Below are 27,547 nucleotides of genomic sequence, written 5' to 3' on the forward strand. Positions count from 1 at the left end.
AAGGCATTTTCTAAGGATCTTTGGTGAATTTCTGTGTTGGGTCTTGTAGATCATACACACTACTGCTTCTGAACAGTGGGGCAGAGGAAGTGAATGTATGTGGAGATGGTGCCAAACAAGCAGGCGACTTTGTCCTGGATGGTATCAAGCTTTTTGAATGTTGTTGAAGCTGCACCCATCCAAGCTGGTGGGAGAGGATTCCACTACACTGCTGACTTTGTCTTGTAGAAGATGGACAGGGTTTGGGGAGTCACTGTATTCCTGACCTGTTGCCTTCTCTTGTTGCCATTGTGTCTGTGATTAGGCTAGTTGAGTTTCTGGGTAAAAACAATGACTGCAGATGCTGAAAACCAGATTCTGGATTAGTGGTGCTGGAAGAGCACAGCAGTTCAGGTAGCATCTGAGGAGCAGTAAAATCGATGTTTTGGGCAAAAGCCCTTCATCAGGAATACAGGCAGAGAGCCTGAAGGGTGGACAGATAAGTGCGAGGAGGATGCGGGTGGGGAGAAAGTAGCATAGAGTACAATAGGTGAGTGGGGGAGGGGATGAAGGTGATAGGTCGGGAGTGGATAGGTGGAAAAGAAGATAGACAGGTAGGACAAGTCATGGGGACAGTGCTGAGCTGGAAGTTTGGAACTGGGGTGAGGTGGGGGAAGGGGAAATGAGGAAACTGTCGAAGTCCACATTGATGCCCTGAGGTTGAAGTGTTCCGAGGCGGAAGATGAGGCATTCTTCCTCCAGGCGTCTGGTGGTGAAGGAGCGGTGGTGAAGGAGGCCCAGGACCTCCATGTCCTCAGCAGAGTGGGAGGGGGAGTTGAAATGTTGGGCCACAGAGCGGTGTGGTTGATTGGTGCGGGTGTCCTGGAGATGTTCCCTAAAGTGCTCTGCTAGGAGGTGTCCAGTCTCCCCAATGTAGAGGAGACCGCATCGGGAGCAATGGATACAATAAATGATATTGGTGGATGTGCAGGTAAAACTTTGATGAATGTGGAAGGCTCCTTTAGGGCCTTGGATGGAGGTGGGGGAGGAGGTGTGGGCACAGGTTTTGCAATTCCTGCGGTGGCAGGGGAAGGTGCCAGGATGGGAGTGTGGGTTGAAGGAGGGCGTGGACCTGACCAGGTAGTCATGGAGGGAACGGTCTTTGCGGAAGGTGGAAAGGGGTGGGGAGGGAAATATATCCCTGATGGTGGGGTCTGTTTGGAGGTGGCGGAAATGTCAGCGGATGATTTGGTTAATGCGAAGGTTGGTAGGGTGGAAGCTGATCACCAGGGGCATTCTGTCCTTGTTACAGTTGGAGGGGTGGGGTCTGAGGGCGGAGGTGCAGGATGTGGATGAGATGCATTGGAGGGCATCTTTAACCACGTGGGAAGGGAAATTACGGTCTCTAAAGAAGGAGGCCATCTGGTGTGTTCTGTGGTAGATCTGGTCCTCCTGGGAGCAGATACGGCAGAGGCGGAGGAGTTGGGAATACAGGATGGCATTTTTGCAGGATGTAAGATGGGAAGAGGTGTAGTCCAGGTAGCTGTGGGAGTCGGTGGGTTTGTAAATAATGTTGGTATCAAGTCGGTCGTCAATAATGGAGATGGAGAGGTTTAGGAAGGGGAGGGAGTGTCAGAGATGGTCCAGGTAAATTTAAGGTCAGGGTGGACTGTGTTGGTGAAGTTGATAAATTGCTCAACCTCCTCACGAGAGCACGAGGTGGCGCCAATGCAGTCATCAATGTAGCGGAGGAAGAGGTGGGGAGTGGTGCCGGTGTAATTATGGAAAATCGACTGTTCTCCATGGCCACAAAGAGACAGGCATAGCTGGGGCCCATATGGGTGCCCATGGCTACCCCTTTGGTCTGGAGGAAGTGGGAGGATTCGAAGGAGAAATTGTTAAGGGTGAGGACCAGTTCAGCCGAACGAATGAGAGTGTCGGTGGAAGGGTACTGTTGGGGACATTTGGAGAAGAAGAAACGGAGGGCTTGGAGCCCCTGATCATAGCGGATGAAGGTGTAGAGGGATTGGATACCCATGGTGAAGATGAGGCATTGGGGGCCGGTGAAACAGAAGTCTTGGAGGAGGTGGAGGGTGTGGGTGGTGTCTCAAACATATGTGGGGAATTCCTGGAATGGGGGATAGGACAGTGTTGAGGTAGGTAGAAATGAGTTCAGTGGGGCAGGAGCATGCTGAGACGATGGGTCGGCCAGGGTGGTCAGGCTTGTGGATCTTGGGAAGGAGGTAGAACCAGGCAGTGCAGGGTTGCCAGACTATAAGGTTGGAAGCTGTGGGTGGGAGATTTCCTGAGGTGATGAGGTTCTGTGTCGTCTGGGAGATGATGGTTTGGTGATGGGGGTGGGGTCATGGTCGAGGGGGTGGTAGGAAGAGGTGTCCTCGAGTTGGCGTTTGGCTTCAGCGGTGTAGAGGTCAGTGCGCCACAATACCACTGCGCCCCCTTTATCTGCTGGCTTGATGGTGAGGTCAGGATTGGAGCAGAGGGATTGGAGGGCTGCGTGTTGTGAGGGTGAGAGGTTGGAGGAGGGGAGGGGGGTAGACAGGTTAAGGCGGTTAATGTCCCGGCGGCAGTTGGAAATGAAGAGGTCGAAAGCGGGTAATAGGCGTTTGCGAGGTGTCCAGGTAGATGCATGTGTGTTCGAGGTGGGCGAAGGGGTCCTCAGAAGGTGGAAGGGAGTCCTGATTGTGAAAATAAGCTCGGAGGCAGAGGCGGCGGAAGAAGTATTCGACATCACAGCATGTATTAAATTCATTGATGTGTGGACGGAGGGGGATGAAGGTGAGTCCTTTGCTGAGGACTGATCGTTCGTCCTCAGTGAGTTTGTGGTCAATGGACAGTGGGGTATTTAGTGACAGTAACACTGTTGAATATCATGGGGCAGTGGCAGATGATCTCTTTTGGGGATGAGTCATTGTTTGGCATTGGCATGGCATACATGTTACTTGTCACTCATCAGCCCATTGGATATTGTTAAGATCTTGTTGCATTTCAAACTGAACTGCTTCAGTTTATGAGGAGTTGTGAATCGTGCTGAACATTGTGCAATTATTGGCAAATATTTCCACCTCTGACCTTATGATGGAGGATGGTCATTGATGAAGATGGTTGAGCCTAAGACACTACCCTATGAATTCCTGAAGAGACGTTCTGGAACTGTGATGACTGACCTCCAACAACCACAGCCATCTCTCTATGTGCCAGGTATCCCTGAACAATTCAGATACACAACAATATTTCAAAACTAATTGAAGGAATACATATGAGACACCTCTCTTCTGGGAGTCTCCAGTGCAAGTTTTTCTGTTCCAGAAACAATTTGATAAGTGTTGACTTTCATTAACCTTGTTGATCTTGGCCACACGCAGTGCCCCCATCCATTCTCCCCACCACCCACAGCTCCCACTGTCCATTCCCCCCGCCAACAACAGCACCCCTTGACCATTCTCTCTCCATCCCCAGCTTCTTGTCCATTCTCCCTCTATACTTCAAACAACCTGTCCATTCTCTCTCATGCAACCCTCTGCACCCCTGTCATTTCATTCCTCACCCTGTTGCTGTCCTGTCCGTCTGCCCCCATCTATTCTCTTCCCACACCCTCTGTCCCATTTCTATTCTTCCAGGCCTCCACCACCTCCTCTCTATCCATTCTCTCTCTCTCCCTCCCTCAACCATCTGCCACTCCCCGTATCATTCTCTCTCCCCTGTTGTGGGGAAAAACACCAGGCTCGGAGTCAGAATTGAGGTTCAATGACAGAGTTTATTGCACAAGGAAATACCGGGGCTCCGGGGAGAGAAAGACCCCAACAGCACAGTGTCAGCTGCGAGTCTTCTCTCGACCCGGAGCACACGTCAAGAAACTTTTATACATCTTGTGATACAATCGGTCAGGAATGAGATTATTGTCTTTGTAATATGATTTGTTTATGGTAATCATTGTAGAATTGTTGATAGTTTCGATACAGTCTTTGTCAGTTCCAGCACAGCCTTTGTTAATTTCCGCACAGTCGTTGTCAGTTTCAGTGCAGACATTGTCCATTTCAATGTCTGCATGGAAATCCATTGTTGTAGTAATGGGCGCTAATTGCTCTTCCTGAGAAGGGGGATTCCTGCAGCCCTGGCTATTAGCATTTGGTATTGAGTCTGTATCAAGCTGTTAGCACTTCTATAAGAGGTGTTGGCTGGACCCAGACACTTCGGCGGGCAGTGTTCATTACTCATGAGTATTGTCTCCCCCACCCGCCTTAAACTAATCAACTGGGTTGTGAGTCCATTGTGCTGGTATTCTGGTGGCCCCAGGCAGTGTCTGTATCAGCTCTGCTGTTTCTCTCCGTATTGTGATCCAGCGGCCATCTCGTGTGTCAAGTTGGTCAACTGATGGCTCAGTGGCCATCTTGTGTATCCGTGTGCATAGTGTCACCCTGCCCTGTGCCATCTCCCACTTCTTCACCACGCCCACTTTCTTTCCCCCGCCCAGTCTATCAACCCCACTTATTCTCTCTCTCTGTACCCCCTAGTCTCTCTACCCCCACCCTCTGCCCCCGTCCATTTTCTCTCTCTCTGTCCCCCATCCACTCGGTCTCTTTTCTCCCCAGCCCCCACCACACCCGTCCTTTCTTGAGCCTCGAACCAGCTTTGACCGCTGTATCAAGCCCTTCAAAGGACAGAGAGAGAAAAAATAGATGGTGATGACTCTGCTTGGGAGTCGGGAGGGGTGAGAAATGGCTGATCTTCAAAATTGAGAATACCTAAAATGATATATTCAGAAACATTGTTAAAGTCAGAAAGCATGTTCAAGTTTTTAAAAGAGCTGCTGAAATCTTTCTGAAACTTTCACTGAAATAAGCACAGTCAGGCTACAGCTCAGGACAGGCTGGAAGGGGTGGATGGCCTAGTCCTAGTCTTGTGAAGTTGGTTCCAACTATCTAGAAATAGCGTCACAGAGCACAGAAACATACCCTTCGGTCTATACCAACCAGATATCCTAAATTAATCTAATGACCAATTTTCCAGTATTTCGCCCCTTATCCCTCTGAATCTGTCCTATTCATAGCTCCATCCAGATGCATTTTAAATATTATCATTATACTAGCCTCCACCACTTCCTCTGGCAGCTCATTCCATACACGCACCACCCTCTGTGCAAACCTCAGAAATCTTTTCCCTCTCACCCGAAACCCATGTAATCCAGTTCTGGTCTCGCCCCCCAACCTGGGGAAAAGACATACAAAAGTTGAGCAGCCAGACAGAATGCAAAAGCAATACAATGTCGAATCACAGTGAAAAACAAATTGTGCCTATACCCCTTTTTTCCTATTGGCATTTGGACTCTTAAAATCTGACAGGAACACCAGCATCCCCAGTGAACATAGTACGCATGTTTTCCAGTGTCAGCACCACAGTGCGCATGCCCACCATTGTCAGCAAAATTCAGGGCATGCTCATCGCTTTCTGCAAAAAATGGCGCGCGACCTTCCTTTGATGGTCCAATAGGGAACCCTGGAGGACTAGAACGAAATTGGTCCTCCTGCCAATCAGAGCCACTGCATTGTCTGAATGCTGAAGTTAGACCATGAGTTTCTGAAGCTGCTACTCCTGCACATCTCTTTCTGAATCAACATTGAACTTCACCCAGACTGCAAATTCCTTCCTTTGTGTAAGATCTGTGAGTACGGCACTCTCTTTTCTCGCCCCCTTTGCCATTTCTATTTCTTTCCGGAGTTCAATTGTTGACTTGCATCAACTGAAAGGAAAGGGAGTGATCCCAGGGAGGGGACGGACTATGGAAACGTGTTCCAGGTCTGTGTCTCAATTGGCAAAATAGACAGACAGGAGGCTGGAAGGGCACAGCAAACAAGGCAGCATCAGGAAGTGGAAAAGTCGATGTTTCGGGTGCAAGCCTTCTTCAGGACTGGGGGTGGGTGCTGGGGCAGGGGCAGGGGCTGGGGCTAAAGTGGGGATAGGTGAAGAGAGGGAGAGGGTATGGCCTGGTTAGTCAAATGGGGGAACAAATCAGGTTGGTGGCAGGAAGGAGTGGAAATGAGGGGCATGGATCTGAGAAGGGAGTCGGGGGTGTAAAGGCAGGTTATTTGAAATTGGAGAACTCAATGTTGAGTCCTGCAGGCTGTAGGCTGCCCGGGGGGGGGGGAGGGGGGGGGGGGGTGATGGGATGTTGTTCCCCCAATTTGCAGTTTGGTTCGTTGTGGTAATAGAGGAAGCCTAAGATGTTCTTGTTAGGAAGGGACTGGGAAGGGGAATTAAAACGGGAGGTCCGGACAACCTCTGCAGACCTGGCTGTGACGCTCGGTGAACTGTTTCCACAGTTTACGCTCGGTCTCCCCGATGTAGAGAAGACCACAATTTACAAACACGTGGCAAATGCAGTATCTCAATGTGAAGTTATAGCCATTGCTGTGAAACAAAAAGCAGAAAGGAGATGTATTGTTTAAATGGTGATATATTGGGATGTGGAGAAAGTCAGAACTACAGATGCTGGAGATTAGAGTCAAAGTTTGGGGCTGGAAAAAGGACCAGGAGACTCGACATTTTGGTTCCGAGCACTTCATCAGGAATGATGTGTGGATGTGCAAAGGGGCCTCAGCATCCTTCTACACCATTCACTGCCAGTTGAGTTCAGAAGTGGGGATATCTTCCTGCAGTTAGGGGGTCATTGAAAATATTCAAGGCTGAGTTCATGTGAATTTTGAACAACAAAGAAGTGGATGTTTCTGGGGGAAGGCAAGAAAATGGTTTTAAGACCAATACAGAACTGTTGTAAAGTTATACAGCATAGAAACAGACCCTTCAGTCCAACTAATCCATGCTGAATATATTCACAAACTAAACTAGTCCCACCTGCCTGTGTTTGGCCCATATCCCTCTGAACCTTTCCTATTCATGTACTTATCCAAATGCCTTTTAAACGTTGTTACTGTACCTGCATCCACCACCGTGTCTGGACATTCATTCCACACACAAACCACTCACAGTGTTTAAAACAAAAAGGTGCCCCTCCTGCCTTTTTAAAGTCTTTCTCCTCTCACCTTCAAATTTGCTGCCTAATCTTCATACCCCCACCTTAGGGAAAGGATACCCAGCGGTCACCTCATCTCTGTCCCTTGTGATTTTATAAACCTGTCAGGTCACCTCCAAACCTCCTGTGATCCAGTGAACAAGTCCCAACCTATTCATCTCGATGGTTGTGAATCTGCTGATAATCTGTTGAATGTTGGTGCTGGCTTGAAAGACCAAATGGCCTATTCCTGCTTCCAATTCTCTCACACTGTGTCCAGGACAGCAAGAGAACATAAGACATCGGAGCAGAAATTGGACCATTCAAGGTCTGCTCTGCCGTTCAATCATTGCTGATAGGTTCCTCAGCTACATTTGCCCACTTTGCCTCTGTAACCCTCCATTGTCTTGATACTCAAGAACGTCTCTATCTCAGTCTTAAATATCCTCAGTGACCTGGCCTCCACAGCCTTCTGTGGCAGTGAATTCCATAGATTCACCACTCTCTGGCTGAAGACGTTTCTCCTTACCTCCATTCTGAAAGGTCTTTCCTTTACTCTAAGGCTGTGCCCACTGATTCTAGTCTCTCCAACCAATGGAAACACCTTCCCAACTTCCACTCTGTCCAGGCTGTTCAGTATTCTTTGTTTCAATCAGAATGCCCCCGAGTGTGGGCCTGTTAATCAGCATGGCCCAGACCCTTTAGGATGAGGTACAGCAGGGATTACGTTGAGCAAACTGAGAATGTCTGGGGTGGAGATTTTCAACTTCAAGGGAATAAGAGAGGAAAGAGAGTTCACTATGAATGAGAATTGATCAGGTGGGCTGATGGGCCAAGGTGTGGCAGTTTAGTTTAGAGAAATGTGTGGTTTGCATTTTGGTCAAGCAATCCAGGCAGGACTGACACAGTTAAGGAGGATGTTGCAGAACAAAGAGACCTTGGAGTGCAGGTTCATAGTTCCTTGAATCACTGGTAGACAGGATAGTGAAGGAGGCATTTGGTAGGCTTTCCTTTATTGGTCAGAGCAGAGAGTACAGGAATTTGGAGGTCATGTTGGAGCTGTGTAGGACATTGGTTAGTCCACGTTTGGAAGACTACATTCATTGCTGGTCTCCCTGTTATAGGAAAGATGTTGTGAAACTTTGAAAGGGGTTGGAAAAGATTTAAAAGGCTTCTGTCAGAGTTGGAGGGTTCGAGTAACAGGGAGAAGCTGAAATGGCTGGGGATATTTTCCCTAGAGCATTGGAGGCTGAGGGGTGACCTTATAGACTTTCGTAAGGGGAATGGATAGGGTGAATACCCAAGTTACTTTCGCCAAAGTAGAAAAATCAAAGACTAGAAAGTATATGTTTGAGGTGAGGGGGAATTTTAAAAGGCATTTGGATGGGTACATGAAAAGGAAGGGTTTTGAGGGGTATGAGCCACATGCAGGCAAATTGGATTAGGTTGATTTAGGATATTTGTTTGGCTGGACAACTTGGACCAAAGGGTCTGTTTCCATGCTGCATGACTCTAATCTTCTTTGGTGAAAGCAGAAGTGTGATTGTGAAGGCTAGAGTTTCAGAACAGCTTTCAAAGATTTTTTGCCCTTAATGGGAGCAGAAGACGTTACAATGAAATTTTGCATTTGTGAGACAGCAACCGAGTGAGTGGGTACATCTGAGGTTTTGGTGGAAAGTGGAATATCATTGCAACTTTACCCTATCTAGTCATTTCTGCTGGCAACTGAAACCAGGCTCAAGATTAGGAGGAGTAAATTTAAGACAGAGAGGAGGAGGAACTGCTTTTCCTGGAGAGTAGTGAATCTTTGGAATTCTCTGTCCCAAGGAATTAAGGCTAGTTGGGACAATGAAGGGAGGGGAGGACCAGAGACAATGGATAGATCAGCTGTGATCTTAATTAATGGCGGAGCGGCTGGGCGGGCCAAATGGCCTACTCCTGCTTCTATTACTCTGAAACTGTGACCCTGCATTTCCCATGGCTAACCCACCTAACGTGCACGTCCCTGGACATTATGGCCAATCCAAATCAAGACTGGTGAGTAATGTAGTGATGTGGAAAATGAACATCAGAGAACAATTGAAAGGGACAAGGAGAGTAAATATACCAGCAATCAAAACTGGATTCTAAAGATCACAAAAATTGATCCTAAAAATGGTGTGTCTGAATGTGTGCTGCATTGTGACAAAAGTGAATGAATTGACTACACACATTGAAGAGAATAATTGCGATCTGACACTCCCTACAGAGACATGGCTTCAGGATGACAATGATTGGATCCTGAATATTGAGGGTGTCCTCAAATGGGAAGCTAGGTAAAGGTGGAGGGTTGGCACTGCTAATCAAAGCACTGATCACAGGGTAGTCTGGTGTCAGCTCAGATTTCAGGTCCTGATTTCTCTGTCCTCTGTTCTCTTCTACACCTTCCGGAACAATAAAACATTCAGTCAATCAAGCCCCAACCCACAATCTCCCAGCCTGTCAACCATCCAGGCACAGTGTAGTCACAGCAGGGAATCAAACAAGAAAAATGAAACCAAATTTGAAATAAATAGGTGCTTGTGTTTAATGTTTGTTCATTAGGAAGTAAACCAGAAATGGGGATCACCCAGGATTCTTATACTGCCCTACTTGAGGAATTCTCTTTCCCCTTATATCTAACTATTAGTACCCAGCTATGATTTACAACAATGCTTACCCCAACAGAAGGCATATAGTCTCAAATAGACAGAGACATACAGGATGGAAATAGACATTTTCTCTCTCTCATGTGCGTGCACACACACACATTCACTCCCGTGGACTTGTTTGTGTATGTTTGCAGAATTATATTTGCAGAGCTGGGCTAAAGTGTCACTTTTTGTTATAAAACTTTAAGTTCTCTTGAGAAGGTGCCTTCCAGGTGGTTCTGGGATTTGCATGTTAATGATACCTGCAACCCATTCGAAAAGATGAAAGACTTCACAATCCAGGTTTGTTTAACAGGTCATTTCAGTGGCAGGACACTGTTGTGTTTTTCCATAAATTCTATGTCTTATGACCTTATTCTCCACAACCACCTAATGAAGGAGCAGCGCTCCAAATGCTAGTGCTTCCAAACAAACCTGTTGGTCTACAAACTGGTGTTGTGTGATTTTTAACTTTATCCATTTTAGGGGGTGATTTCCTATACTAAATTATCTATAGTGTGTAGGGATGTGCAGGTTAGGGTGGATTGGCAGTTCTAAATTACCCATAGTGCCCAGGGATGTGCAGGTTAGGTGTATTAGTCAGGAGAATTAATATTGAGCAATGGTTGAGGGTGAGTTACCCTTTGGAGGGTGGGTGTGGACTCATTGGGCCGAGTGGCCTGCTTCCACACTTGGGATTCTCTGAAGGGATGGAATTCCTGCAAACTGCAGGGCATCACAATGCGGAAGTGGCCCTGTCAGTTTCAGAGTGAAACTCCCTCCCTCTGGACAACTGTTCATCCTGGGAAGGAGAGGATGGGGGGGAATCTGTTCACTTGTAGCAGCTGGAGTGAATCCAGTGAGGGAGCAGACTCTGCAAACTCTTAATTACTTGGGCCAGGAGGGACGGAAGGATGGGGTGGGGCTGTTTTCCCCAGAGTCTGAAGGGTGACATTACAGACTTTTTATAGAATCCTGAGGGGTATGGATAGGGTCAATACTCAAGGTCTTTTCCTTTGGATGGGGGAAGTCCAGAATGAGAGGGTAATAGGTTTCGGGTGAGGGCGGTGGAGTGGGGGGAGGTATGGGGGGATGTAAAAGAGATTTCAGGGGCAAATTTCTTTTTATGGAGAGGGTGGCGCAGCTATGGAATGAGCTGCCAGAGGAGGTGGTGGGGTCTAGTACAATTTCAACAGTTAAAAAGCATGTGGATAGGCGTATGAATACGAAGGGTTCAGTGGATCGGGGCCAAGTGACGGTACATGCTACTGGAGTCATAGAGATGTACAGCATGAAACAGACCCTTCAGTCCAACTTGTTCTTGCCGAACAGATAGCCAACCCAATTTAATCCAGGTGCCAGTCCATATTGGGGCCAAGTCTTGGCAAATATGACTAGATTAATTTACGATACCTGGTCAGCTCAGACAAATTGGGCCAAAAGGCCTGTTTCTGTGCTGTATGACTAATTGTCTTCGGTGAAAGCAGAAGTGTGGTTGTGAAGACTGGACTTTCAGAGCAGCTTTCAAAGATGTTTTGCTCTGACTGGGAGCAGAAGAGTTTCACTGAGGTGTGTCGGTGTTAATGCCTTGATGTCTCAATTTGCTCCCACCTTCCTGGGGACCTTAACCATTTTGTTCCACAAATAGCTGCTTTGCAGGTTATCCCATGAATTGACACACTTGTATTTGCTTCCCAGAATCAGACCTGCTCACTGTCAACTGTATCCCAGTGTTGTGGAGTTATCCAAAATGCAGAGAGATGTCAGTCTTGACGTTTTTGCTTTTCTGCCCCTGTAAGAATCAGCACCTTCAGGGGAATTAGTTAGAGCGGAGTGAGAACAGGTGGGGTGGGGGGGGGGAAGAGAGTGGGATTGTGCTTTCAATTTTGTGGAATAACAAAAGAAAAGAATATTCCACAGAAAGTAGAATTCCTCGTTCAGAATTTCTACCCTGCACTGACAGTGATGGCTTTTGTAATCTCTTTTTACAGAGTATTTCAAGATCTGATGACGGAAGTTTCAAAATGAACAGATGAAGGGCTTATGCCTGAAACTCTCCTGCTCCTCAGATGCTGCTTGACCTGCTGTACTTTTCCAGCGCCACACTTTTTGAATCTCACTCACCAGCGTCTGCAGTCCTCACTTTGACGTCAATGTCTGACAGTCACTCAGTCCATCGGGACCACAACAATTTTCAAGTATGATTCTATGAGAAGGAGCAAAGTTTTTTGGTTCCTGTCTCAGTACGTTTTCAGCATCAGTGGGACTGGATGAGAGACCCTACCATTGCAGTGCACTGAGTGTGTAGCCTGAAGCAGTTATACGGTCTGGGAAGAGGAATTCACGGTGGGGAGAGCCTCCACACATGTTAGTGTGCAGCTGAAGCTTCGGCCATGGAGAAACCCGAGGAATCCCGCCCCGAGGAGAAACCATGGAAATGTGGCGACTGCGGAAAAGGCTTCCGTTTCCCATCTGCCCTGGAGATTCATCGGCTCAGCCACACTGGGGAGTGGCCGTTCCCCTGCCCTGTCTGCGGGAAGGGCTTCAGCGATTCCACTAACCTCCAGATCCACCAGCGTGTCCACACGGGGGAGAGGCCCTTCAGCTGCCCTGAGTGCGGGAAGGCCTTCAGCAATTCCTCCCACTTGGTGAGGCACCAGCGAGTCCACACGGGGGAGAGGCCGTTCACCTGCTCTCAGTGTGGGAAGGGCTTCATCTGCTCCTACCACATGCTGAGGCACCAGCGGGTCCACACGGGAGAGAGGCCGTTCACCTGCTCTCAGTGCGGGAAGGGCTTCACTTGCTCCTCCCACCTGCGGAGCCACCAGCGTGTCCACACCGGGGAGAGGCCCTTCAGCTGCACCGAGTGCGGGAAGGCCTTCAGGAATTACACTAGCCTGCTGAGGCACCGGCAGCTCCACACGGGGGAGAGGCCATTCCCATGCCACGAGTGCGGGAAGGCCTTCAGCAATTCCTCTGACCTGCTGAGGCACCGGCGGATCCACACAGGGGAGAGGCCCTTCAGCTGCACCGATTGCGGGAAGGCCTTCACCCGCTCCTCCCACCTGCGGAGCCACCAGCAGGTTCACGTGTCTTCGCAGGGGGATTGAAGGAATGACAGCCGAGTGCCATTATCAACTGGACTAACAACCCATTTCCGGGGATCCTGGGTTCGATTCCCACCATGACAGATGGTGCAATCAGAATTTGGTCATAAATCTGGAGTTCAGAATCTAACAATGAAACTATTTTTGGTGGGATGGGGGTGGAAGAAAACTTCCATCTGATTCACTCCGTTCTTTTTTTAGGGAAGGAAACTGTCATCGTGGGAGAAGATTCACTCAGTCGTCCCAGCTGCATCCTTCACCCGATCTGGCCTACACGTGACTCCAGACCCACAGCAGTGTGGTTGACTCTACACTGCCCATCCAACGAACTTGGATACAGGATACGGGTTGAAATTGCTGAGTGAGGCAATACATCCCCCGGCTTAAGGCTGTACCAAGGAAACAATTACAAAGGGACAACTTGGTGGTGACCAATAATGAAGAAAGTGAGGAGTTGCAGGGGATGTGTGCACTTTGACCTTGAGCTGTTTTTAAAAAATGTTACTTTTTCTATGCCTTTCTGCTGGGAGATTCTGAAGCTGTAACAAAGTTGGGTCATAATAAAGATTACCTGAACTTCACACCGAGCTCAGACTCTCATTGAGAGCTTTGAACTGCAACAGGTTTTTGTTTTAAAACTGTTCATTTCTTACAAGTCAAAGTGAGAACTGCTGATGCTGGAGATCAGAATCAAGATGGGAGTGGTGCTGGTAAAGCACAGCAGGTCAGGCAGCGTCCGAGGAGCAGGAAAATTGACATTTCGGGCAAGGTTGATTTTCCAGGTCCTTGGATGCTGCCTGACCTGCTGTGCTCATTTCTGACAGCTTCCTAGACGATGTTTCCAATGTTGTGTATTGGTTCCAGCAGTCACTGAGTAGCCAGTATTGTTAGATATTGTAAATGTTTCAGGAGTGCAGGTACTGCATCATCCCATTGTCATTATACAGTTTCCGGGCAGCACTGGGAGGTGTGGGCTGTGTCCACTGGAAACGATGTGGAGCTGCCGGTGTTGGACTGGGGTAGATAAAGTTAAAAATCACACAACACCAGGTTATAGTCCAACTGGTTTATTTGGAAGCACGAGCATTCGGAGCGCTGCTTGGGATGTTTGTGGAACAGGATCATCAGATAGAACCACCTGATGAAGGAGCAGCACTCCGAAAGCTAATGCTTGCAACTGAGCCTGTTGGAGTATCACCTGGTGTTGTGTGAATTTTAACTTTGCACACCCCAGTCCAACACCGGCAACGCCAAACCGGGTACATAGTTCTTTGAAAGTTGCATAATTGGGAGACAGGGTGGTGAAAGTGACATTCAGCACACTTGCCTTCATTGTTCGCACCGTTCAGTGTAGGAGTTGGGACATCATGTTGTGGTTGTACAGGTTGACAGGTTACTTTATTTCGATTTATAAAATCATGGGTGGTGCAGGAAAGGTAAATATCACAGGGGGGAAAATGGTGAATCTGCCCTTTTTTACTTAAATTCTAAAATGTCCAAATACCATCAGTGACATGAGCATCGCCAGAGAGCATAATGCGCATGCTCCTCGCTGCACGCAACACACGCTTCACGACTTCCTTTTGGTGGGCCACTCAGAAGCCCTGGAGGACCAGAAGCGGACTGTCCTCCTGCCAATCAGAGCCTTCCTGTTGTCTGAATGCAGAAGTTGGAACACTAGCTTCGGAAGCTGCTGCTGCTCTCCCTGGATGAAGATCGAGTTTGCTCCAGGCTGCAACCTCCTTACTCCGTCGGTACGCCACTCTCTTTATCAACTCCTTTTTCATTTTTTTTCATGCTGGGCTTCAATTTTTGACTTGCAGCAACCGAACGGAAAAGGAAATTAATCCACGGAGTAGACAGAATCAGGAAAAGGTTTTCATAAACAGAAAGTGGTTCATGTATGGAATGAATGTCCAGAGGAAGTCGTCGATACACGTATAGATGCAACCTTTAAAAGATAAGTACATGAATAGGGAAGGTGCGGAGGGATATGGGGCAAACACCAGCAAGTGGCACTAGTTTAGGTTGAGAACATAGCACGGAATACTTCGACTGAAGGGTCAGTTTCTGTGCTGTCTGACTATAACTGGTCTGTTGTGGTCTGAAAATCATTTTCTTGCCTTCCACTTTAAACGTTGTTACTATACTTGCATCCAACACACAAACCACTCAAACAAAGCCACCTCATGTACACAACATAAAAATCTACACTTTGATGTTCAAAAATCAGATGGACTCAGCCTTGCATATATTCAATGACCCCCTAACTGCAGGAGGACATCCCCACTTCTAATATATCACTTGCCTTGCTGATTGCTTGCTGCACCTGTCTGATAACTGGCAGTGACTGGTGTAGAAGGACCTGAGGCCCCTTTTTACATCCACACATCATTCATGAAGAAGGGCTCATGCCTGAATTCATTGCACTGTGGGGATGAAGCCATACCCTATCCAATCATTTCTGCTAGTGAATGAGACAAGGCCTCAAGGTGAGGGGGAGTAGGTTTAGGACAGTGATGAGGAAGAACTGCTTTTCCCAGAGAGTAGTCAATCTACGGAATTTTACCCACCTAACCCACACATCCCTGGACACTGTGGGCAATTTAGCATGGCCAATCCAAATCAAGGCCGGTGAGTAATGTAATGATGTGGAAAATGAACATCAGAGAACAATAGAAAGGGACAAGGAGAGTAAATATACCAGCAATCAAAACTAGATTCTAAAGATCACAAAAATTAAAACTAAAAATTGTGTGCTGCATTGTAACAAAATTGACTGCACACATTGAAGAGATTATGATCTGAGACTCCTTACAGTGGCATAGCTTCAGAATGACAAGGATTAGATCCTGAACATAGAGACATTAGTTAAATGGGAAGCAAGGTAAAGTTAAAGGTAGAGGGTTGGCACTGCTAATCAAAGCACTGATCACAGGGTGGTCGAGTGTCAGCTTGGGTTTCAGGCCCTGATTTCTCTGTCCTCTGTTGATCGCCCTGTTCCCACAGACTAAGATGTTGATCTGTTCTCAGCTCTTAAAGAAGTAAACCAGAAACAGGGGTCTCCCAGGAATCTTAGTGCCCTACTTGAGGAATTCTGTCACCCTTACATCTATTAGTACCCAGCTATGATTTACAATAACATTTACACCAACAGAAATAAAGCATCTGTTATCAAATAGGCATAGAGCACAGAAATAGACTTTTTCTCCATCTCATGCACACATGAGATAGATCATCCACGGGGGTGAGTTTGTATTTGCAGCATGACGTTTGCAAATACATTCTACTTTGCTCAAAGACTGCACAATCTGCAGGCAGTCAATACATGTAATATTTTGAAAATTCCACTTTTACAATAGATAATGGGCCCACTACTTTTTGTCATTTATATAAATGATTTGGATGTGAGCATAAGTGGTATAGTTAGTAAGTTTGCTGATGACACCAAAATTGGAGATGTAGTGGACAGCGAAGGAGGTTACCTCAGATTACAATGGGATCTTGATCAGATGGGCCAATGGGCTGAGAAGTGGCAGATGGAGTTTAATTTAGATAAATGTGAGGTGCTGCATTTTGGGAAAGCAAATCTTAGCAGGACTTGTACACTTAATGGTAAGGTCGCAGGGAGTGTTGCTGAACAAAGAGATCTTGGAGTGCAGGTTCATAGCTCCTTGAAAATGCAGTCACAGGTCAATAGGAAGCATTTGGAAAAGCTTTCCTTTATTGGTCAGAGTATTGAGTACAGGAGTTAGGAGGTCAGGTTGCGGTTTACTGGACATTGGTTCGGTCGGTGTGGAGTTTTTGGGCCGAGTGGCCTGCTTCCATACTGTGGGGATTCTCTGAAGAGGAACGGACTTTTGCAAACTGTGCAAGGCAAAGCAGGCATGTTGCGAGGGCTTGCTGCTGGCCTTGCCCCGCCTCTTGCTCCTTCCCCCTCTTGCCCACCCCTTGTTGGCGTCACAATGGCCCTGTGAATTTCGGAGTGAAGGTTGCTCCCTCTGGGCAACTCTTCATCCTGGGAGGGAGAGAGAGGGGGAAGGGTGGGGCGATGTCTGTTCACTTGATGCAACTGGAGTGAATTCAGGGAGGGAGCAGACTCTGAAAACTCAGATATGTGTCTTAATTACTCGGCTGAGGAGGGATGGAAGGATAAAGGAGGTGGAGTAGATCTCTTTTCTGTTTTTACTTTGTCTTTTCTTTTCTACCCTGGTCTGAAAGGGTTGACTTTTGTAATCTCTTTTTACAGAGTATTTGAAGATCTGAAGACAGAAGTTTCAAGATTAACAGATGAAGGGCTGAGGACTGAAATGTCGACTCTCCTGCTCCTCGGATGCTGCCTGACCTGCTGTGTTTTTTCAGCATTGCACATTTCAACACTGACTCTCCAATGTCTGCAGTCCTCACTTTGACGTCTGACTGTCACTCAATCCATTGGGACAGCAAGGATTTTGGGCTATGATTCTGTGAAAAGTAGCAAAGCTTTTTGGTTCCAGTCTGACTGTTTTCAGCATCAGTGGGACTGAATGAAGACCCTACTGTTGCAGTGCACTGTGTGTGGAGCCTGAAACAGTTATACGGACTGGACAGAGGAATTCACGGCGTGGAGGGGCTCAATACGTGTTCGTGTGCAGCAGAAGCTTCAGCCATGGAAAAACCAGAGGAATCCCACCCCGTGGAGAAAAGATGAAAGTATGTCGACTGCGGGAAAGGCTTCCGTGTCCCATCTGCCCTGGAGACTCATTGGCGCAGTCACACCAGGGAGAGGCCATTCTCCTACCTCAGGTGCAGGAAGACCTTCAGCACTTCATCCCCTCTGCTGACCACACCAGCAGGTCCACACGGGGGAAGAGGCCCTTCAGCTGCCCAGAGTGCGGGAAGGGCTTTACCCAGTCCTCCCACCTGCGGAAGCACCAGCGAGTTCACGTGCCACTGCAGGGGGAATTGAAGGAGCGACGGCTCAGTGCCATAATCAACTGGACTGTCAACCCAGTTTAGGGGACTCCCGGGTTTGAATCCCGCTGTGGCAGATGGCGGAATTGGAATACGGTCAGAAATCTGGAGTTTGGAATCTATCGTTGAAACCATTTTCAAGGGATGGAGGGAGGTGTGGTGGTGGGAGAAAACCCCCATCCGATTCACTAACATCCTTTTTAGTGAAGGAAACTACCGTTGGAGGAAAAAGAATCACTCAGTCATCCCAACTGCATCCTTTACCCAGTCTGGCCTACGTGTGACTCCAGACACGCAGCAGTGTGGTTGACTCCACACTGCCCCAGAACAGGCAAATGCACGGAGAGAAGCTTACTTGGAGACATGATATGGGTTCAAATTGCTGAGTGAGGCAGTATTTCCTATGGGTTATGGTTGTACCAAGGATCCAATTCCAAAGGATTCCTGCTGCGCTTTTCCAGCAACACATTTTCAGCTCTGATCTCCAGCATCTGCAGTCCTCACTTTCTCCTCCAATTACAAAGGGACAACTCTGTACTGACCAATAGTTAAGGAAGTGAGGTGGCGGGTGGGATGGGGCAGGAGTGTATGCGCTTTGATCTTGAGCTGTTTAAAAACAAAATCAACTACTCTTTCTCTGCCTTTTTGCTGGGGGGGATCTGAAGCTGTAACAAACTTGGGTCACAATAAAGGTTACCTGAACATACTGCCAGGCTCAGGCTCTCATTGAAAGCTTTGCGCCCCAAGTGTCAGCGGTTTTAAAGCTGCTCATTTCTTGCAGCCTCCTGCATTGAGTTTCCAATGTCGTGTATCAGATGAAGCAGTGAATTACTAGCTAATATTGTTAGAAATTGTAAATTTTTCAGAAGTGCAGGCACTGCATCGTTTCATCGGCAGATTATTGGAGGACGGCGAGGTGTGGGATGTGTTCACTAGAAACGAGGTGGTGGAGGTGCTGGTGTTGGACTAAGTTGGACAAAGTTTAAAAATCACAACACTGGGTTATAATTCAACAGGTTAATTTGGAATCACTACTTCATCGGGTAGCTGTGGTGCAGGATCATAAGACACAGTTTATAGTAAAAGGTCTCAGTGTCATGCAACTGATTTGATATATTTATCAAATGTACATTGCTGTTAAGTCTTTCATCTTTTAGAATGGGTTGCAGGTTTTAGTTCATTAATGCGTACATCCCAGAGCTACTATTAAGTCATATTCTAGAGATCATTTAAGGTTTTTTTTTAAACTGGTGACATCTCAGCCCAGACAATGCATGAAAGGTGTGTCAGTATCACAATCTTAAATCAGACTGGTTCTTTTTCCAAACTAGGAATTTATAAAATATTACATGGATTGACTACCTGCATGTTGTGCGCTTCTTCTGCAAAATTGAATATATCTGCAAATTCAAATTCACCCCATCGTTATATGTGTGTGTGTATGAGAGAGAGTGCATGTGTGATGGAGGGGAAGCCTGAGAGAGGGGAAGTGTGTTGGTGGGGGTGGGGGGGGGGGGGGGGGGGGCGTGGAGAGGGGGTGTGTGTATGAAAGGGGTATAGATAAAAGTGAGGGGTTGCATTTTCCTAAAATAAGGAAGGGTAGGGCTTGTACAGAGGGATATGGGGGTGGGGTTCAGGTACATACTTCATTGAAAGTTGCAGCACTGGTTGGAAGGGTGCTTCAGAAGGCATTCAGCACACTTACCATTTGTTCACACCCCATTGAATAAAGGAGCTAGGACATCACGTTGAAGTTGTACAGGATGTTGGTGAGGCCACTTGTAGAGTATTGAGAACGCTTCTGGTGGCCCTGTAATAGGAAGAATACTATTACAGAGGGTTCAGTAAAGATTTACCAGGATATTACCAAGACTGGAGGGTTTGAGTTATAAGGAGAGGCTGAGACTCTTTTCACTGGAGCACAGGAGGTTGAGGGGTGACCTCATTTGAGATTTATAAAATGAGGGTTATAGGGAAGATGAACATCAAAAATAACGAGGAGCGTGCGCGGTTATGCCAAGTGACGAAGGGAGAATTGTGGCAATTGGACACTTTAAATCCGTCAGGAACAGCATCTCCATACAGCATAGTGCGCATGTCAGGTGAGGTGCCAGAAGACTGGAGGTTGGCTAACCTAGTGCCACTGTTGAAGAAGGGTGTTAAGGACAAGCCAGGGAACTATAGACCAGTGAGCCTGATGTCGATGGTGGGCACGTTGTTGGAGCGAATCCTGAGGGACAGGATGTACATGTATTTGAAACGGTAAGGACTGATTAGGGATAGTCAATGTGGCTTTGTGCGTGGGAAATCATGTCTCACAAACTTGATAGAGTTTTTTGAGGAAGGCAGAGCAGTAGATGTAATCTATACGGACTTCAGTAAGGCGTTCAACAAGGTTCCTCATGGGAGACTAATTAGCAAGGTTAGATCTCACGGAATACAGAGAGAACTAGCCATTTGGATACAGAACTGGCTGAAAAGGTAGAAGACAGAGGGTGGTGGTGGAGGTTTGTTTTTCAGACTGGAGGATCTCCACTGTGACCAGTGGAGTGCCAGAAGGATCGGAGCTGGGTCCTCTACTTTTTGTCATTTACATAAATAATTTGGATGCGAGTATAAGAGGTACAGTTAGTAGGTTTGCAAATGACACCAAAATTGGAGGTGTAGTGGACAGCGAAGGGGGTTACCTCAGATTACAACAGGATCTTGACCAGATGGGCCAATGAGCAGAGAAGTGGCAAATGCAGTTTAATTCAGAAAAATGTGAGGTGCTGTGTTTTGGGAAAGCAAATCTTAGCAGGATCTTATACACATAATGATAAGGTCCTAGGGAGTGTTGCTGAACAAAGACACCTTGGAGTGCAGGTTCATAGCTCCTTGGAAGTGGAGTCACAGGTAGATAAGATAGTGAAGGCGGCATTTGGTATGCTTTCTTTTATTGGTCAGAATATTGAGTACAGGAGTTGGGAGGTCATGTGGCAGCTGTACAGGTCATTGGTTAGGCCACTGTTGGAATATTGCGTGCAATTCTGGTCTCCTTTCTATTGGAAACCTGTTGTGAAACTTGAAAGCATTCAGAAAAATTTACAAGGATGTTGCCAGGGTTAGAGGATTTGCAGTAGAGGGAGAGGCTGAACAGGCTGGGCTGTTTTCCCTGGAGTGTCAGAGGCTGAGGGGTGACATTATAGAGGTTTACAAAATTATGAGGGGCATGGATAAGATAAATAGACAAAGTCTTTTCCCTTGGGTTGGGAGTCCAGAACTAGAGGGCATAGATATAGGATGAGAGGGGAAAGACATAAAATAGACCTATGGGGCAAGGTTTTCACACAGAGGTGGTACGTGTATGGAACGAGCTGCCAGATGAAGTGGTGAAGGCTGGTACAATTGCAACATTTAAGAGGCATTTGGATGGGTATATGAATAGGAAAGGTTTGGAGGGATATGGGCCGGGTGTTGAGGGGTGGGACTAGATTGGGTTGGGATATCTGGTCAGCATGGATAAGTTGGACCGAAGGGTCGGTTTCCATGCCATACATCTCTATTACTCTATGCTGGTTCAGCAAAAGCCGAACATGCTCTTCGCTGTCTGCAGAAACAGCGTGAACCCTTCTTCAAATGGACCAATAAGAAGTCAGACAAGGAGCCTGCTCCTCCTGCCAATCAGAGCCCTCACTATTTTCTGAATGCAGAAGGTGGACCATGAGCTTCTGAAGCTGCTGCTGCTCCTCCTCCTCCTCCTCCTCCTCTCCGAATGAAGATCAAGCTTGACCTCAGACTGCAACTTCCTTCCTCTATCCACCATCTGAGAGTACAGCACTCTCTTTTCTCACCCTCTTTTCCGTTTCATTTTTTTCATTCTAGGGTTAAATTGTTGACTTGCAGCAAATGAAAAGAAAGCAAGTGAATCCAGGGAGGGGACAGAGTCGGGAAACGTTGGTCCAGGTCTGTGTCTCAATTGGCAAACGCAGTCCCACAGTGTGAAGTTATAGTCTCGGTTATGAAAAAGTAACTGCCGAAAGGAGGTGTGTTGTTTAAATGGTGATATATTGGGATGTGGAGAAAGTCAGGACTGCAGATCCTGGAGATCAGAGTTGAAAAGTGTGGCACTGGAAAAACACAGGAGGTCAGACAGCATCCAAGGAGCAGGAGAATCGACGTTTCAGGCATGAGCCCTGTATCAGGAATGATGTGTGGATGTAAAAAGTGGCCTCAGCATCCTTCCACACCAGTCACCGCCAGTTGTCAGACGGATGCAGCAAGTAATCAGCAAGGCAAGAGGTGTATTAGTGAGAGGAATTGAGTTCAGAAGTCACCCTGCAGTTAGGGGATCATTGAATATATTCAAGGCTGAGTTCATCTGATTTTAGAACAACAAAGAAGTGGATGTTTCTGGGGGAAGGCAAGTAAAATGATTTTAAGACCAGTACAGAACAGTTATTGAGTCATACAGCACAGAAACAGACCCTTCAACCCAACTAGCCCATGCTGACTATATTCACAAACTAAACTAGTCCCACCTGCCTGTGTTTGGCCCATATTCCTCTGAACCTTTCCTATTCATGTACTTATCCAAATGTCTTTTAAACGTTGTTACTCAACCTGCATCCACCATTTCCTCTGGACATTCATTCCACACACAAACCACTCAAAAAAAAGGTGTTCCTCATGTGTTTTTAAATCTTTCTCCTCTCACCTTACAGCACAGGAACAGGCCCTTCAGCCCTCCAAGGCTATGCTGATCGAGATACTCTAAGTAAACCTGCTGCCTATTTTCTAAGGATCTGTATCCCTCTGCTCCCTGCCCATTCATGTATCTGTCTAGATACATCTTAAATGCGCTATCAATCCCACCCCTACTGCCTCCGCTGGCGATGCATTCGAGGCGCCCACCACCCTCTGTGTGAAGAATTTTCCACGTATATCTCCCTCAAACCTTTCCCCTCTTACTTTGAACTCGTGACCCCTAGTAATTAAGTCTTCCCCTCTGGGGGAAAAAAATTCTTCCTATCCACCCCTATTTACAACCCTCATGGTTTTATAGGCCTCAATCAAGTACCCCCTCCCCCCCAAACCTCCTCCTCTTCCCAACTCTCCAATCTATATTCTGCTGTATCGTCTGACAGTCCCCTTCACTATCTGATCGTCCATCAATCTGAGTGTCATCTGCAAACTTGCTAATGAGGCACCCGACACCTTCACCTTTCAACCTCCTGTGCTCCAGTGAAAAAAGTCCCAGCCTACCCTTCAATAGGTGTGAATTCTGTCTGGGTCCCAATGTCAAGTCAGCCTGACATTTTTGATAGAAAAGCTCTGCATTTAAATTACGTTCTTGAGAAAGTTACTTGAAACAGGTTCTGGGATTAACATACCAAAGAACAGAACCCAATTCTAAAAGTTGGAAGATTTAATTTAAATTGTTTAATGTATCACATCTCCATGACACTGGACTCCTTTAGTCTAATCATGATCTTATTCTCCACAACCACCTGATTAAGGAGCAGCACTCGGCAGCACTGCTGTCTCATAGTGAAGAGACCCAGATTCAATTCCCGCCTCGGGCAACTGTCAATGTGTGTTTTGCACATTCTCCCCGTGTCTGTGTGGGTTTCCTCCGAGTGCTCCGGTTTCCTCCCACTGTCCAAAGATGTGCAGGTTAGGTGAACTGACCATGCTAAATTGCCCGTAGTGTTAGGTGCAAGGGTAAATGTAGGGGAATGGGTCTGGGTGGATTGCTGGGAGGGTCGGTGTGGACTTGTTGGGCTGAAGGTCCTGTTCCACACTAAGTAATAAAATCTAAAATAAATCTAATCACTCTGAAAGCTAGTGCTTCCAAACAAACCACGTTATGGCAGCAGCGGGAGGTGTGGGCTATATTCACTAAAAACAATGAAGCAGTTAGGTAACACACTATAACATGACTTCCCAACTCCTGAACTCAATGCTCTGAGCAATCAAGGAAAGCAAACTAAACGCCTTCTTCACTATTGTGTCCACCTGAGACTCCACTTTCAAGGAACTATGAACCTGCACTCTAAGGTCTCTCTATTCTGCAACACTTCCCTTAACTGTGTCAGTCCTGCATGAATTGCTTGACCAAAATGTAAACCTCTGATTTCTCTAAATTAAACTCCAATTGACTCTCTTTGGCTCATCAGTCGATCCCATAAATTCTAATTTATAGTGAACTATTTCCTCTCTTATTCCCTGGAAGCTGAAAACCTCCATCCCACACTCTCTCCCTCTGTTTTCACTTTACTGAAAGCGGAAGAACGGGATTGAGAAACTGATCAGCCACGATTGAATGGAATGAGCAAACCTGATGGGCTGAATGGCCTAATTTCTGCTCCTACGTCTTGTGTGGTCTGTTGCTGTCCTGGACACTGAGAATTGGGACTAGCATTGAACAGATCATGACTGGATATGGATCTACCTTCATCTGGGCAGATATGCTGGGACTTTTTCACTGGACCATAGGAAGTGGAGAGGTGACCTTATCGAGGTTTATAAAATCACAAGGGGAGAGATGAGGAGAACAGTGGGTGTCCTTCCCCGAGGTTTCAAGATTAGGGAGCAAATTTTTGATGGTGAGAGAGGAGAAAGAGATTTTCAAAAAAAGGTCGATGGGCACAATTTTTTTAGACAGAGTGGTTCATGTGTGGACTGAATGTCTAGAGGAAGTGGTGGATGCAGGTACAGTAACAACGTTTAAAAGACATTTGGATAAGTTCATGAATAGGAAAGGTTTGGAGGGATATGGGCCAAACACTGACAGGTGGGACTGGTTTAGTTTGAGAACACAGTCAGTATGGACTAGTTGGACTGAAGGGTCTGTTTCTGTGCCGTATGGCTCTGTAACTCGGTCCTATATGAGTCTTATAACCATTTTCTTGCCTTCCTCGTAAACATCCATAAAAGGCCAAGTGGACTTCCCAGTCTCAACCCATTTTAAAGCCCTTTCCCACTCCCTTTCTGACATAACCATCTTTGGCTTCCTCCATTACCACAACAAACCAAACCACAAATTGGAGAAACAAAACCTCATCTTCCGTCCGAGCAGCCCACAGCCCGGAGAACTCAACACTGAGTTGTTCAGTTTCAAATAACCCCCCTTTCCATCACAAACTCCCTTCCCAGGCCCTCCCCCTCCTTTCTAACTCCTCCCTGACACCAACTAGATTCCTTCCTCCCATTCACCAACCAGGTCGTATCCTCTACCTGTCTCCACCTATCCCCACTTCATCACCCTGCTCCCAGCACACCCTTGTTCCACAGCTCTCCCGAAACCCACCCCCAGTCCTGAACAAGGGGTGCACCAGATACCTCGACTTCTCCACCTCCTGATACTGCCTGGCTTGCTGCGTTCTTCCAATCTCCTGCCTATCTATTTTGCCAATTGAGACAAAGGCCTGGACTAACTTTTCCAAGTCTGTCCCATCGCTGGATTCATTCCTATTCCTTTCAGTTGCTCCAAGTCAACAATTGTTCCCTAGAATGAAACGTAAATGGAAAAGGGGGTGAGAAAAGAGTGCCGTACTCACAGATGTTGGACAAAGGAAGGAAGTTGCAATCTGAGGTGAAGCTCAATCTTCGTTGAGAGAGAGGAGGAGCAGGAGCTTCAGAACCTCATGGCCCAACGTCCGCATTCACCAATAGGGGAGCTCTGAATGGCAGGAGGACAAGTCTCCTTCTGGTCCTCCAGTGCTCCTTATTTGTCCATCAAAAGTAGGTTTTGTCCCTTTTCTGCCGACAATGAGGAACATGCCCAATGTTTTGGTGACACTGGTGCCCTGCTTGTTGACATTGAGGAGTTTACACAATATGCTCTGTGGCGATCCTGGTGTGATTGACAGATCTTAAATGTCTAAATGTCTATCGGAGAACAAAAAGGGTAGAGCCATAATTATTTTCCCCATATGGCTTGATATTTTATTGCTTTTGCATTTGTGTGGCTGCTCAATGTTTTTATGTCTTTTCCGCAGTGTTGGGGTGAGATTCACAACTAGAGGGCATAGGTTTAGGGTAAGAGCAGAAAGATATAAAAGGTACCTAAGGGGCAACATTTCCATGCAGAAGGTGGTGCATGTATGGAATGAGCTGCCAGAGGAAGTAGTGGAAGCTGGTATAATTACAGCATTTAAAAGGCATCTGGATGGGTATATGAATAGGAGAGGTTTAGAGGGATATGAGCCAAGTACTGACAAATGCGACAAGATTAATTTAGGATATCTGGTTGACATGGACAGGTTGGACCGAATGGACCTGTTTCCGTGCTGTACATCTCTATGACTCTAAATAATAAAAAGTATATTTTACCAAATAACAAACTATACCCAGTTAAAAATCACAACACCAGGTTATAGTCCAACAGGTTTAATTGGAAGCACACTAGCTTTCAGAGTGACACTTCATCAGGTGATTAAACCTGTTGGACTATAAACTGGTGTTGTGTGATTTTTAACTTTGTACACCCCAGTCCAACACTGGCATCTCCAAATCATAACTATATCCATATTAACGAGGTTTAGTACACCACACACTTGACCAACCATTCTCAACAGGTCCTGCCCCTTCAATGACTGAGGAACATAGACATGCTAGTACATAATCTCCTTCACTAGTATTTACACACTACCCTCAGCAATTGCACAAGTAACAGCAAAGAGCAAACAGCACAAGGATTAAACAAACAGTGAGGGGTAAACAGCACAAGCTCCAGTAAAAGCAGATGTAAAGTGAGTGTAAAATGTCACTATAACAGGACAGGCCCCACATTCCTTCCCCTCCGTCCCCCCCCCCAACCTGCCTCACCTTTCACCTCCCGGGCCCAGTACCTTCCAGGTGGCCCCAGAGTTGACACAGGGGCCGCCCCACGACCAGTAGAACTCCACCACCCAGGCGGCCGACGGGTTCCCAAACAGGCCCTTAACCCCATCCGCCTCCAGAATGGTCACCGACTCCTGCCTGCTGTACAGCCGGGCGGTGTGGCCGTGACACAGCAGCTGCACCAGGAAGGCGGCGGTGTCCAGTGACGGGTGTCTGCCCCGGGCCGCACGGCGCCATTTTCCTAACGGCCGCGACTTCTCCTCCCAACCGCCTTCACCCCCGCGTGACGTCAGCTCAGGGGGGATGGGCGGGGCCGGGGGAGCCTCACCGTCACCAAGTAACAGGCACCTCGCGCTACAACTGCTCATTCACAAAAACAAACTCTCCTGTCTCGCTCTGCAGCTGCAGGGGGGACACTGCCACGTTTCGAGGAGCCCTGTCTACATTGGGAAAGCTCACGGCTCAACTTAAACAGATATCCCGACATATAACGGAACGGCGTCATATCTAAAGGGGGCAATCTGCATTTTAAAGGGACAGGGACATTTTAATGAGTATTTCTGCAAATAAAGAGATGTAAATGTACGAGATTATATTTCAAAGGAATATGGGCACATTCAAAGGGATATCTTAATATGTAAAGTGACGCAATTATATCTAAATGATTCTACATTTCGAAGAAACGTTGCCGTATTTGTAAGCAGAAGTACCCCTTTAAGAGACATACTGATATCTAAAGGGATAAATATACATTATCGAGGAGCAAGATTGCGCTGAGAGGAACATAACACATTTAAAGGGCTGAGCGACATGTAAAGGGGCATTTTTATATTTAAACAGGTACATTGAAATCTAAAGAGACATTGTACATAATTAAAAATACATGGTAATATTTAGAAAGCACGACCGTATTGGAAACAGTGCAGTCATTTTTAAAAAGGGGGGTTGGAATGGCCGTCGGATGGTTTAATTTTTAAGAAAATAAG

General features: G+C 46.9%; 2 protein-coding genes and 2 long non-coding RNA genes across 4 annotated transcripts in view; 1 reads left to right on the forward strand and 3 right to left on the reverse strand.

Annotated features, from left to right (window-relative positions):
* LOC140460440 (uncharacterized) overlaps positions 1-27,547 on the reverse strand; it is a 252,860-nt gene that overhangs the window by 213,124 nt on the left and 12,189 nt on the right. The gene's annotated exons all lie outside the window — the stretch shown is intronic.
* LOC140461044 (uncharacterized) overlaps positions 1-27,547 on the reverse strand; it is a 153,147-nt gene that overhangs the window by 116,365 nt on the left and 9,235 nt on the right.
* Positions 5,520-13,300, forward strand: LOC140460433 (uncharacterized). Its single transcript, XM_072554988.1, has 2 exons — positions 5,520-5,659; positions 11,667-13,300. Exon 2 carries the CDS (start codon positions 12,069-12,071, stop codon positions 12,783-12,785), a length of 717 nt encoding a protein of 238 aa, XP_072411089.1. The 5' UTR covers positions 5,520-5,659; positions 11,667-12,068; the 3' UTR covers positions 12,786-13,300.
* LOC140460437 (uncharacterized) lies at positions 14,159-26,771 on the reverse strand. Its single transcript, XR_011954089.1, has 3 exons — positions 26,547-26,771; positions 19,441-19,545; positions 14,159-14,733 (listed from the first exon to the last, which is right to left on the reverse strand). It is a non-coding gene; the product is annotated as an uncharacterized lncRNA (long non-coding RNA).

This window comes from Chiloscyllium punctatum, chromosome 36 (genome assembly GCF_047496795.1).
Source record: "Chiloscyllium punctatum isolate Juve2018m chromosome 36, sChiPun1.3, whole genome shotgun sequence".
Lineage (NCBI taxonomy): Eukaryota > Metazoa > Chordata > Chondrichthyes > Orectolobiformes > Hemiscylliidae > Chiloscyllium > Chiloscyllium punctatum.

Bases quoted from the DNA above. Each gene is read 5' to 3' on its own strand.
- LOC140460433 (XM_072554988.1), top strand. From the start codon at position 12,069: ATGGAGAAACCCGAGGAATCCCGCCCCGAGGAGAAACCATGGAAATGT.